Source organism: Molossus molossus, unplaced genomic scaffold (genome assembly GCF_014108415.1).
Source record: "Molossus molossus isolate mMolMol1 unplaced genomic scaffold, mMolMol1.p scaffold_m16_p_19, whole genome shotgun sequence".
NCBI classification, from domain to species: domain Eukaryota; kingdom Metazoa; phylum Chordata; class Mammalia; order Chiroptera; family Molossidae; genus Molossus; species Molossus molossus.
This window is the reverse complement of record NW_023425354.1, coordinates 51,847,735-51,861,300: the sequence shown is the minus strand read 5'-3', so window position 1 is coordinate 51,861,300 and position 13,566 is coordinate 51,847,735. Positions and strand designations below refer to the sequence as shown.

The 13,566-nt window shown below is 47.6% G+C and overlaps 1 protein-coding gene across 2 annotated transcripts in view; it reads right to left on the bottom strand.

The window, feature by feature from the left end:
- The window catches only part of DNAH9 (dynein axonemal heavy chain 9), a 354,158-nt gene that overhangs the window by 172,552 nt on the left and 168,040 nt on the right, over nt 1-13,566 (bottom strand). For both annotated transcript variants that reach the window (XM_036268293.1, XM_036268294.1), the window contains exons 37-38: nt 12,330-12,503; nt 11,644-11,851 (exon numbers count right to left, since the gene is read on the bottom strand). In XM_036268293.1, coding sequence (XP_036124186.1) covers nt 11,644-11,851; nt 12,330-12,503 — 382 coding nt within the window. The remainder of the gene's footprint in view (nt 1-11,643; nt 11,852-12,329; nt 12,504-13,566) is intronic.

Below are 13,566 nucleotides of genomic sequence, written 5' to 3'. Positions count from 1 at the left end.
AGATAGAAATCAGACGGGCGTGTTTAAACCTCTCTGGTGGCAACCCCTCTCACTTGGGGCAAAAGCCAGTCTGGTTACATCCACCCCTCACATCTGTTTTCCTCTCCTGTTGCTCCCCCGTCACTCCCTCGGCTCAGGCCACCCTGCGTCGGACACACTTGCTGCCTCAGGGCCTTTGCTCTGGACGTGTCCTCTGCTTGGAATCCTGTTCTCGTAAACGTAGCACCGTTTGCTTCTCACTTACTCCAAACACTTAGTCACTCAGATGCCCTTTTCTCGGTAAGCCCTTATCTGGCACTCTATCTAAAATTACCCCCCCCCATTCCCTGCTTCATTCTTCTCCATAACACTTATGATCGTTTGATACCCTATACATGTCACAACTCTCTTGTTGACTGTGTCACTCCCTCCGCACGCTCCGCTCCGCAGGCCAGGAATCTTCCTCTGCCTTCTCATTGCCATATCCCAGCACACAGCACAAAGTGGGATATTTGGGAAAAAAAACAAAAACTTACTAGATTAAGGTATAAATGAATGCATTTTACTATTATAACAAACCCTGTGAACAGGAAAAGAAAGACCCAAGGCCATTGCCCCATTGTTGTAACTAAGGTAATAGAGGCCAAGGTAGGTTGCATGCTTTTCTGAAATGAGAATTCAGGTCTGTGGATACTGATTTTACCGCTTCTTCTGTATCACTGGGAAGAAGGTCCCTGTAGGCCTTCACCTCCCAGCCCTCCCTAGGGACGTCCCCGACCATCCCAGTCCCTCTGACTCCTCCAGGCTGTGACCTCTAGAGCAGGGCAGTCATTCGTCCAGGGAGCATTACTAGGTACCTGCTCTGTACTGAGGGTTTGACCAGCATCACATCATTGACCCCTAAGAACAGCCCTATAGTGTATTATCATCAGCTTTAAAAAATCTTTGAACAAATGAGACAACTGAGGCTTAGAGAAATTAAGGGAATTTACCCAAGGTCATACAGCCACTGGGGGCAAAGCCACGATTCTCACCTGGTTACCTCATGTAACCACTACTACAAACCACTTCTTAAATATTACTGCAACACGACTCCGCCCTCTAGAAATCCCCAGTTTGGTTAACTCATTGCCTGACTGTACTTTGACAGAGAGCATTAGTGAGTCGTGTCTCACTTTGCATCAGAATGGTTTGTGTACCTGTGTTTGAACTGTTTCCTTCTACATTATCTAATTTTTTCACACTAAGGTTTTAGTTATGTTGCAAGGGCTTTGTGTTTATTCTTTCAAAAATAACGTGCTTTCCATGATTATAAACACAATCTATATTCATTATATAGTGATTAAAAATCAGAGAAAATCATAATGATGAAAATGAAAATTACCCATAGTTCCTCACCTAGCCATAAGCAGCACTTCCACTATTTTGGTGTATTTCATCCTGGTCTATTTTCTCTGCTAGATTTTTCCTTTGCAAAGTCAGAATTATACTGCGGATTCTGCTTGTATTTTTTATTTCACATTGTAGACATCTTTATATGATAATACATATCCTTCTAAAACGTGATTTTTTTTTTATTAATCCAAGTAGGCTTTAATTTTTAATAACAAACTTATTTTAGTAAAGAAACTATATATTTAACAGAAAAATTGTTAAAGATGGATGTTAAAGACACATTGAGGGCGAGTCTCTTTTAATCCAATTTAAAGGAATTCATTTTATATATCAATAAAACAAAGTTCGATAAAATTATTTTGAAGTTTTTCTTTACTGACAACTTTTGGGAAATGAAGTTGATTCCATTTTCCCACCGAGGAGCAATGTTAAAATATAGGGTTATATTTCTGTATTAGGATTCAGTGTTCAAATAAATCACTGGTCTAACCATCAATATGTCACACATGCAAAATAAAAAACCTACCCTAAAAGTCTATATTAATTTAAAATACTATTCCCAGTTCCATTAAAAAGGCATAAACACATGGCACAAATTAATTATGAAAGACATTGCATGTACCATTAAGTGCATTTACAGTAATAAAATGTAATAGGGGACCTAAAACGAAAGTACTTACTATATTTAACATTAAGTCATCTTGGCGTCTTAGAACTTAGGTGTTGCTGGGGAAACAGATGGCACAAGACTCTTAAAAAAGTTGTTCAGATATTTAAAAATGTTTAAAAATACAGCCCTGGCCGGTTTGGTTCAGCGGTTAGAACGTCGGCCTGCGGTCCTGAGAGACCCGGGTTCGGTTCCCGCTAAGGGCGCGTACCTCGGTTGCAGTTTGTCCCCGGCCCTTGTCGGTTGTGCGGGTGGCAGCCACTCGATGTGTTCCTTTCACTTCGATGTTTCTCTCTCTCTCTCTGTTCCTCTCTCTCCCTCCCACTCTACCTGAACAAAAAATGGAAAAATGTCCTCGGATGAGGGTAAAATGTTTAAAAATACATTTTCCTAAAACAAGCAGAGGCATTCAGTCACCTCACTAATTCTAGAGGTATTTCTTCTCAACAGTTAAAAAAAATTCAATGTAATATATGTCCCCTTCATTGTCTCTTCCATTTTCAATCTATTGAAAGCTGAACTGTAAGGGCTGCATCAGCCAGAAGTCACTCTGCCCAGCGTTTAGTGACCTGGCTGTTGTCAGAGGACCTTACTCACGAGCAAACTGTAGAGGGAGCTACCTGGTCACCGGTAGGATCTTTTAAAAAAAGCTTTAAAACACTTTGTTTTGTGCTGGGTTGCCAAAAGGAATGAGGATAAGCTGATGCTGGTTGTTTACAGGGCAGAAAGCACTAGATAAATCAATCCGAGAAGCTATCCTGGAAGGTGCTTTTTCCTATAAAGAAATCTGGCTCAGCCCGATGAAATAAACCGCACAGCTGTTTTCTCTCGCTTCCTCAAGGTGGTTTTCTGCACTTGGCTTCATGTGTGAGTGTTTGGCAAGTGGTGTTAGGTTATCTGGAGGTTTGAGGAACATCCTGCTTATTAACAGGAACTAATTAAAGAAACACCTAATTAAAGGGAGCTGGTCACACAGATACCCGGCCGTGCGGCTGGACGAAAGCAGCCGGTCCTTCCGCTATCATCCTCATCCTCGGGGCTGTTTTACAGTAGCAATGAGATCCCACCGCCTTCCTCAGCAGGTGTCTGCAGCACTGAGAATCCCTGCTCCAGTCCTTATCGAATCAGGGACAGTTGAGGAATTACAGTGGATTAATCCTTGATTTGGTGCCGAGGGAAGGGGTTCTTGTGGTCTTCGTTGCCTCCTTTGGGTGAAGCGCACCGCAGACCACTGTTCCTGCTGCAGCTGCTGCTTCTGATTTTGTAAGCGGCTTTGGGTGGCCCGCACCTCCCGCACCTCCCGCACCTCCCGCACCACAGGGACTGATGCACTAACTCCTTTAGTGACCCCCAGCCTTCACCCCCAGCCTTCTGTGCAGAGGTCACCCCACAGCTCAGAAGCACGCCTCTCTGCTGCCATCTCCAAGGCCTGGGCCTTCCTCCTCAGCCCCTTCCTTCCTTCCTTCCTTCCTCCCTCCCTCCCTCCCTCCCTCCCTCCCTCCCTCCCTTCCTTCCTTCCTTCCTTCCCTCCTTCCTTCCCTCCCTCCCCAGGCCCCTCTATCTCATTCTGTTGCTTCTCTTGGAGGTTTGCAGCTGTCTCAGATCGGGTTTTCTTTAGCTCCTCCTGTGATGCTCGCAATTCTCTGCCGTTTCTCCTTTACTGGTGAAACGTCCCTTGCTGCCTCCAACTGCTGCTGCAAATGGGATTTTCCTTCTCCGAGACTTGTGTTTCAAGCTCCAAAGTTTGTTTTGCATGTTGGTCAGGTTTGCCAGATGAATTCCTTGTCAGCCCGGACAGGGAACTTTTCATTGACTAGCAGCCTTGCTTCCTCCGTGGCCACTTTGTGCTGGATTTGAGTTATCTGCGGGCCCAGCTTCATCATGCCCACTGTCTTTTCTCTGAGTCCCATTGCTGCCTTTGTTGGCTTCTCTGGTTTCAAATCATTACTAGTTAAAGGAAGATATGATGTAGGAAAAACATTGCTCCCGGAGTCCCAGCCTTCCGCCCACAGGTTCCTGAGAGCGACAGATGACCAGGAGGTGGTCAGGGCCCTGCCATAAGCGCTCAGACAGCCGCCCATCGGGGCAAGTGCTCCTGATTTCTGGGCTCTGGGCTCAGCAGGAGGCCGCACCGGCCAGTACACCCGCACCCCAGCTCAGCCTGGTCCTGACCAGAGCAGCCCTGAGTGGCGCCCTGAGGCCGACCGTGGTCCGAGATGGCACTCTGGTCCTCAGCAGCACCACCGGCCTGGACAGTGCAGTCCTGGCCCTCGAGTCCCCGGCGGCTCTGGTCCAAAGTGCTCCGCAGGAGCCCTGACCCTGGGCTCTGAAATTGCCCGGCTGTCCTGGGAACCGGTGCCCAGCTTTGCCAGGCAGGTCCCACCCGCTGAGCTCGCCCTCCTCCCGCCCCCTCAGCCCTTCTTCCAGCGCGGCCAGCTCCACACCACCCATGGGAGACGGCTCGGGCGCCAGCGCGGCACAAGATGCTCGGCTATCTCCTGGCTCTGGCCTCTGCAGCCGTTGGAGAGGACTGGAGCCTGCTCTACTGTTTCACTGCCTGGACTGTGGACCCAGGGATGTGGGTCCTTCCCAGCCACGTCTCCATAGCGAGCAGGCAGAGGGGGCGGAGCCAGCTGAGCTATGGGGGCGGGGCTTCGGCCCCTGTGTGTGCTGGTGTTGGGAACATTTTTCTTGAAACAAATAATATTCTGAAGTTCCTGTGGTGAATTGGCTGCTGTTGTGTCAACTTCCACAGCTGAGCCTTGAGGTCCGAGTTCATCTCCAGCCCAAGGAGAGCCTTTTTCCAAGACGATGGACTTGAACTTGTCCAGCCTCTTGCCCTGGGCTTCTTGATCTTCATTTGCAGCTGAAATTAGCCTTCTTCTTGGTGAGCACCCACTTGGAAAGAGGCTTCGGTCTCCCAAAGTTGGTCAGATCCCCCAAACTTGATTTTAAACTGCACTGTGTTCCATAATTTGAGGGTACCAAAATGTGTTCAGTGATTTCTCTATTGTCTAAAATCTGCGTTGTTTTGACTTTCCTTATACTCCCTCCCCTCTTCGAAGCGGTGCGTCTTGCCAAAGTTGGCATCTACTATGGAAATTCAGGTGTGTGACTTACAGTTCTATCAAAGTGGAAGGCCACTACAGCTTGTCGAAATAAGACAGCTTGAAATAAGACCCATTGTGTGACTTTAAGAGAAGTCACTTAATACCTCCAAATCTCATTTCTCAGCTTATAAACAGAGCCTATCATCACTGTGATGGAGACCATTTACAGCTTCCTTCTCGTTAGTCACTCTCCAGTTGGGTGGCCAAAGGACATAGTCCTAAGCAATAAGACACAGACATAAGTCTCTGTTCCTGGAGAGCTCTAACTTCCTGACATGGGCACTAACTCTACCCTTCTCCCCACCCTCCCATTTAGAATGCAGATGTGATGGCTGGAGCAGCAGCCGTTCTGCTACCCTGAGGGAGCCGCTAAGAGAATAATAGGTACTAAAGCATTGTTATTACTGAACCATTGATTTAGCATTAGCAACTGTCTACCTTAAGACTTCAATGCATGAAAAAAAACAAACAAAAACTTTCTCTATATGTCACTATTATCAGATTTTCTGTTGCTTGCAATCCAAAGTATTATGGGGGCAGTGTGGCCTGGGGTGTGGAGGATTAAATGAACTGAGGCGCATGGTTGGGCATATTATAAACGTTAAATAAAACATGTGCTATTCACACTGGTGAGCAATGGGAATGCCTGGAAATACAGCCTGCATTTGAATTTAAAGGCGTTCTGAACCTGTGTTTAGGAAGGCCCTCAGTGGACACCCTAGAGCTGGATGTGATGAGCGAGAGGAGAGATGCAGGATTATCAAGAAGCTGCTTTCTCTATTAAAAAAAAATCTGATTTGGAGAGAAGTGAGTGAGCTGCAGAGTATTCCCCTGGAGGCCTTGATGAACTGGCCTGCTGGGTGGAGTTGTTGCCCATTCGAGAACTGGAACATTTCTTCCAAAAACATTATTATTATTATTTTTAGCATAGTTTATGTTAAACTTTTTTTTTTTCCCAAACAAAAAGGGGTTTGCTTGTGTTCCTTTTGTTTTGGCAGTTGGGGCTGAGATATTATTGTGTACTATTTAAAGATTCTTAAATTTGAAAAGGATTTTAATATTCTTATAATAACAGCTTCCATTTGCTAAGCATGAATTGTATGCTGGGAATCATTCTGAGTGTTTTACATGTTTTATCTTGCTATTTAGGAATGCATAGAATGAACTATTGATCCACTCAACAATGTGGATAAATCTCAGAATCATGCTGAGTAATGGAAGCAAGACAAAAACAGTACATATTGTATGACTGCATTATGTGAAATTTTAGAAACTGCAAACTAACATACTGTGACAGAAACAGATCAGTGATTGCCTAGGTATCAGGGGTAGGGTGGGTAGGGGTGGATAGGGGTGGGTAGGAGTTGGGTGAGAGAGGAGGATTACCAAGGGACATAAGGAACTTTCAGAGGTGATGGATATTTTCATTATTTCAATTGTAGTGATGGTTTCATGAGCGGGTAAATTTTTCAAAACTTATTGAATTGTATACTTTAATATGTGCACTGTATTACATATCAACTAAAACTAAAAAATGTTATCTTTAAAAGGGAAATGTTAAAAAATTATGCTGCCTTTTAGTAGGAAAATGAACAAATGAGCTGTGAGTTATTCACACAATGGAAATGTATGCAGCAGTGAAAATCAATGAAACAGATCTCCATGCATCAAAACAGGCAACGATTTAAAAAGTAAGTTGCCAAAGGAAGTTACAGTATGATATATATTTAAAATAGAAATGCATGCAACATTGTGTATGTTTATGGGCACACACATGTATCAAAAGTGTAAATTTGGAACGACACACATTAACTTTAGTAGTCCAGCTAATGAGGGGCATGAAGGAGGAAGGAGTGGGGTGGTGTGTTGGCTGTACTTAAAATACTAAGATACACAGAAAAATGACAAAATGCTAACATCTGTGAAATCTGAGTGGTGGGTACATGGGCATCTGTTACATTACTTTCTGTGCATTTATGCATGATTAAATATTTCATAATTTTTAATAAGTGTAATAATTCATCCCATGCTTAGCATCTCGTTTCCTTTGTCAGGGGCAATTGTTAGTTTTTTGTGTACCTTTCCAGACACACACACACACACACACACACACACACACATAAAAACACACACTTAGAATATCTATCTATCTATCTATGCACAGGTGTGTGTGTATAAATTTTTATAGATCTCCTTTTAAACAGAATTTGGAGCATATTGCATATACTGTTCTGCATCTGTCTTTTCTCAAGAAAGCTTTGGGAATAGTTGCAATGCAGTTCATACAGCCTTTCCTCATTCTCGTTGTTCTCGGCCTCTTGGCTAAGATAAGGTGCAGAATGGCCTCATTCTTTGTAATAATGGTTAGCATTCCATTGTGTGGGCAATTAGGCTATGTCCCACCCTTTGCTGTTAGAGACGTGTTACAGACACACATTTTGCACATCCGCACAGACTACATCACATCACATTCGATCTTTCCATAGTTACCAAGGCAAAGGACAGCAGCCGTGAAACACTGGGCTGCAAAGTGACGGGCTGGGGAGTCGGGGGACAGCTGGCCTCCAGTCTAAATGAGTGGCCACCTTCTGAGTTCCTGTATCTCCTTCTAAAGTTTTCTACTTCCTCTCAGATACTGAGCGGGCCTCTGGCTCCCACCTTTCTAGCTGTGGGTGGCATACTTTGTCCATTTTAGGGGCCATTTTGTTGCTTCTAAAGTGTTGTAGGCTAAGAAGCCAAATAATCAAATTATAAGCCAAATTACTGGGCTGTAAGAGGAAGGAGGTCCCAGGGAAGGGAACCAGCGGGCTTCAGAGTCAAGGATGTGAGCTTTGCTTCATGGGCTTGGCTACATGTATGCCGGCTACTCCGGGGCTTTGGGTCCCTCTCCAGGTTCTAGTCACTTCTGGACAGGCCAGGTGACAGACGGCTGCTTCATCACCACCTAGGTAAGAGCAGGGACGAGACCAGAGGCCACTGGAGAATGAACGACCGGCAAGAAGTGCGGTGTGTTGGTGTGTGTCTAGCTGCAGGGAGAAGTCAGTGTTCATCCCAGCTCTAACAGCGTTCTGTGACTTTTCCAAACTAATTCTCTGTATTCCAACAGGAGGGAGGGCAAAGTCTTCCAGGTGAGAGACCTAGAGTCGGAGCAAGGGGTCTGGGCAGTGTAAGAAGCTCATCTCCTCTTTCTCAACTGTGAATATTTACTCTGTCTATGAAGTATTTTTTACAATATAAAATCATAATGGGACTCCAGAAAACAACTCCTCTAGAATCTCAAGTAGCACTACTAATAAGAATAGTCATAATATCAAATACTTATTGCAGTTTCCAAAGTATTTTCTTACTAGGGAGGCAGCATAGGCTAGTGGTTAGAACACAGTGACAGACATCAAACTGTCTGGGTTTAAACTCTGGCTTCACCACTTACTGTGTGGCTTAGGGTAGCTTTTTTAACTTTGCTGTGCTTTGGTTTACTCATCTGTAACATGGGGATACAAATACCTCATAGGGCTGGCTGTACAAGATTAAATGACTTAAAAATGTGTAAAAGTCTAATCTTAAGTTAGAGGCTAACACACACCTGGTGACTGTGTGATAAATGTTAATTGTCATCCTCCTCCTCATCATCATCAGTGTAGTTGTAAGTAACAGCAAGAATCGGTGTAAATGGACAGAGCTGGTAATCTGACTAGTCATTGGCCTTCAGGCTTGAAAATGAGTGTAGAGGTGCATCCTGCCAGGAACAGGACAGAGAAACTCTGTGAGGCAGATCACACAGTGTTAAGATGAACCAGACTCGCTGGCACGTCCCAGCCCGCCGAGCAAGCCTGCCTCACCCCTGTCCGAGGCCCAAATGCAGTCTCCAGTGGATATGCCATGGAAGCCACGAAGTTCACGGTTCACAGGTTTGCTGGGGGTGAAGGCTACTTAACAAAGGAAGACCTGAGAGCATTCATGGAAAGGAGCTCCTTGGAATTTTGGAAAATCAACAAGACTCTCAGGCTGCGGACAAAGTAATCAATACTACTGTGTGGCTTGCGGTAGCTTATTAAACTTCTCTGTGCTTTGGTTTCCTCATCTGTAACAGGGGGATACAAATATCTCACGTGGCTGTACAAGATTAAATGACTTAAAAATGTGTCCAAGTCTAATCTGCAGTTAGTGGCTAACACACACCTGGTGACTGACAAACCTCTCAGCACTGGCCCGGTGCTGAGACGGCAGAGTGGGTTTCGGAGCCTCTTTTCACACATTGCTGGGCTCGCCGTGTGCAATGACTGTTTTGTAGCACATAAAGCAGAAGGGAAAGGGTGGGCAGCACTGAGCAATTACTCCCGTCCCGGGAAGAGTTCTCCCAAATGCTCACCCAAAGAATCCCTGCCCCACAGCTCCCCCTGCATGAGGATGTTGGGACCCTTAGAAAATGTACAAATAAAATCCCACCCCCGTTTGACAAGAGAAAAAAAGGCAATTAAAGCCAGAGAAGCTTCTGATTTTTATGTTGCTTGCACCCTCATGTCTTCCATAAACAAATTCCTTTTTCCGTTCCCCAAAAAAGATGAGAACGAGCCAGGCCTGTGAAGTCGGCTATCCTCGCTGCTGGGTGCTAACATGACGTCCCCGGCCGTGGGCAAAGGTGACCTTGTGCAGCATGATGGTGGCTGAGGTCTCATGGAGCAGAGAGGGAGCTAGTGGTGAGTGAGGCTGTTAAAACGGAGGGAATTTCCCAATGGTTAAACATAGCCGTTATTTTAAAAATTAGGTAAACTCACAATTAAGTAAATTATATTAAGAACAAAGATAATAAATATTCAAAATTCATTAGATCCAAATTATTTTGCTACATGTTGCCATTATCTGTGCTCTTGGGGTTATTTTGACTTATTTTATCTGTAAAGCAGTACAATTAACGGTATACTGCTGTGCATTTCTCCCCAACTCCACTTTCACTGAACCTCATTGGCAGCCGGAAACTGGCCATTGTGGGAGCATTTACACTAGGGAAATGGGCAGACATACAGACCAGAGCTTGATTTGTTCTGTTGATCGTATAGACTTAAGAAAATGTCAATGTAGGTTAAACTTAAATAACGTATCATGCTTGTAGCTGTTTACACTGTGAAGAGCACAGGAAATTGAAGAACTATTCTTTCAGTATTCAAATAGGAGATGCTCCCATTGTGGACAAATCAGTGAAGTTCCAACATACGCCTCCATCGTTTCACTTTATCTAACTTGTTAACATTCATGTGGGAGCCACAGTCAATTTCTGGGTCAGGACTGAGGGTGTAACGTTTACCAGCCCGGCGGCGGATGTCGCTGAGGGGGAGAGGGACAGTGCTCCCCCCATCAACAAGCTTCAGGCGCGTGGCTGCTGTGACAGGTAGACAGCAGAGGCAGCGCTGCTCCCTGCGGGGGTGCGAAGCTGGCTGGACCCTCACCCTGGAAGAGCCAGCGACATGGTGCAGAAAGGAGGCAGGATGTGAGCTGGTCTCTCACATGGGCACCGGGGGAGGCAGACGTTACCTCCGGGGCTCACTCTGGACAGGGGCCACAGAATAACCAGAGAAGAGAAAACAGTCCGGGCCGGGCCGCTGGTGGTCAGAGTGCAGCCTGCTTGGCAAGTCTGCGGCCTAAGGCTTGACGATGCCGGGCCACCTGCCACACTATAGGCTACGGTTTATAATTTACCCATTTGCAAACGGCGCACACGGATTCCTCCCTTTCAGTGGGTTCTGCATTCTGGGGGTGGGGCTGGGTTACAAAGAGTGGGGCATGGCTCTCACCATGTGGGGCACAGAGCAGGGCTTCTCCCTCACCCTGCCTCTTCCCCGCGATGGGGAGGTTGGTGTGGGCGGTTCTCTGAAAGAAAGCTGTTTCAAGGTGACCATGCTGAGTGTTTCTATAAAAAGGAGACCCTGCTGTAAGTGAGGGTCCAGGAGGAATGACTCTGAGCAGGGAATGCCTGCGTGAGCCTCTGGACCTGCGGCCACACCCAGATGCCCGAGCTCAGTAGCAAGCCCGCGTTCGCCTTCTGTGAAGAGCACGCTCAGTGTGCTCAGCAGACGGGAGGGGCCGCACCAACTGGCTGCTTGCTGGTGACCTTGGGCAATCATGTACTTTTACCTGAGCCTCAGTTTCCTCATCTATGAAATATGAGGGGCGAAGGAACGATCTCCAGAGACACATCAGGTGACAGAAGGCTACAAGCCCACGCAAGTCTCTCAAAGGGTTTGCGGCGTTTTTGTCGCAGGGTGATGAACGGAGGGGTTTAGCAGGTCAGGGAGGAATGCAGGAAGACAGGACGGGGGCAGGGGCCGTGCGAAGGGGTGCGGGAGAAGCGGGACAGAGGTGGTGTGGAGGAGAAAGGAGGCGAGAGGCAAGAAGGGTGCTGAGAGAGGAGCCCCCGAGCTCTGCTCCAGCTCCGTGTGGGGTGACTCAGGCAGCCCCTTCGCCTCCCTCCCTCCCTCCCATGCCCCGGGCCCTTACCCTGCAGCGTGGCAGATGTGGTGTAGTAGTTGAACGGTATGCTCTTCACCAGGTATTCCTCTGCGTCCAGGCTGGCTAGCTTGGCGCCCACCAGCACAGACTTGCCTGTGCCCGCGGTCCCCACCAACATGAGCGGTCGCCGCCGCTCCAGGAGCCGCTCCATGAAGTAGCAGAGGCGGACGGTCTCGCTCGTGTGCACCAAACAAGCCTGGAACGGGAACACAAAGAGCGTGCCAGGGGCTTGTGGGAGACACACCGCAAAGTGTTCTGGAGCATTTCAGAAGAGGGATTCTGCTGTGGCTCTCGTTACCACAGGCCGGGGGTCTTCCCTGATGTCCACAGTGAGACTGTTGTGTCAACTTGTTCTCTGGGTAGAGAGCATCCCCTCCCTCCTCTGCCAACTCTGTCTGCCTCCCTGTGGCCTCTAACATATTTCAGCAACGTCTGTCCCCACTGTCCCCTCCCCCCAGCCCCCACCCACCAGGTTGCCAGTGGGGTCTGGTAATGAAGTGATCTGGCCCCTGGGGGAGAACCTGTGACTTCACTGCGCCAGTGAATTCCTCTGAAAGGCCAGTAGCTGGAGATGACCAGTTCCCAACGAAGTCACACCTCTTGGACTGAGAAGGGGCTGCTCCCAGAGTTGGTGCAAGCCCTTGGGATGACGGCGCTCACGCAGCCACACTCACCTGCAAAGGCACCTCAGGGTCAAATTCAAGCTGAGGGGTGAGTTGGGACCATGGCTCAAATTTCTTCGTCTCTGGGTCTATGTAATAGTCAAAGACGGTGCCCTGGGAAGGAAACTTGATCGTCTTGAACTTGGTCAGCCACCATTTGCTGAACTCTGCCCGGTAGTCCACAAGCTGCAAAACAAAGCAGGTGGGCATGAAGGCTCTCGGGGCTTGAGAAGCCTGGACAGGCTGTCCTGGCATCTGGCAGAAGGTCAGGGCAGGGAAACACAGTTCCCCGGCTTGTGCAGGCCCCCCTGAGGGACCAGCCCCTCCGGGAAGGACGCTGCTTGCCCAGGCTCAGCCCTGAATGCGGCCCGGCTAAGCAGGGCCTCTCTTGAGCATGTACGAGGGCCCCTGTGCCCACGCAGCTGAGCTTCCCCGGCACCGACACATCTCAGAGCCATCGCAGGGTGGAGGGCGGAGGATGGAGGGAGGCCAGTATAAGAACACAGCCTCAGGATGGGCAGGTGTGGAACAGCTCCCAGAGAGATTCGCTGACTCCCGAGAGTGCGCAATGCCCAGCATGGCAGCCAGGGATGAAGTGAATAGGGGGGTGACCGTTGACGTGTGGGAGCACTGGGTGGCTGACTGAGAAGACCCAGAGGGGTCAGGCCCATCACCACAGGGACATGCCTGCTTTCTGTGCCAGTTTCCTCATCTATAAGTTGAGGAGCCTAAAAAGGAAGGTTCTAAAGGGCAGTGGTGAGAAAGCTATACTGGTCCTCTGATGGAAGGGATACGTGGAGACATAACTCACATGCATACATAATAAATAATGAGCCTTCAGGATGGGCTGTGCACCCAGTGTACTCAAACTGTCTTATTGTGCCCAAGCCAAAATGTGCACGCACATTCTCCCACCCCACCCCCCGGAGCAAACTCACTCCAAACACAGACCTAGGAAACACCCTAAAACAGAGAGGCTGAGACTGGGCGTTTTAGGAAATGTTCAAGGAGGACGAACCAAGGCGGAGTTTAAAGGCTGGACAGAGCAGGAAGCTGGTGCAGGGCAAGGAGGCTGGACTTGACAGAAATGGCACTTCTCACTTTGCTGTTAGATGAGTAGAATCGCATTCTTTTGCCTTAAAATGAGAATGGAAATGAGCCCAAAGGCAAAACAGATTTGTTTGCCGTTCTTATTCTGATTTGAATTTAAATTCAGGAGACACTCTCTTCTTAATATTGTTCTCTGCAA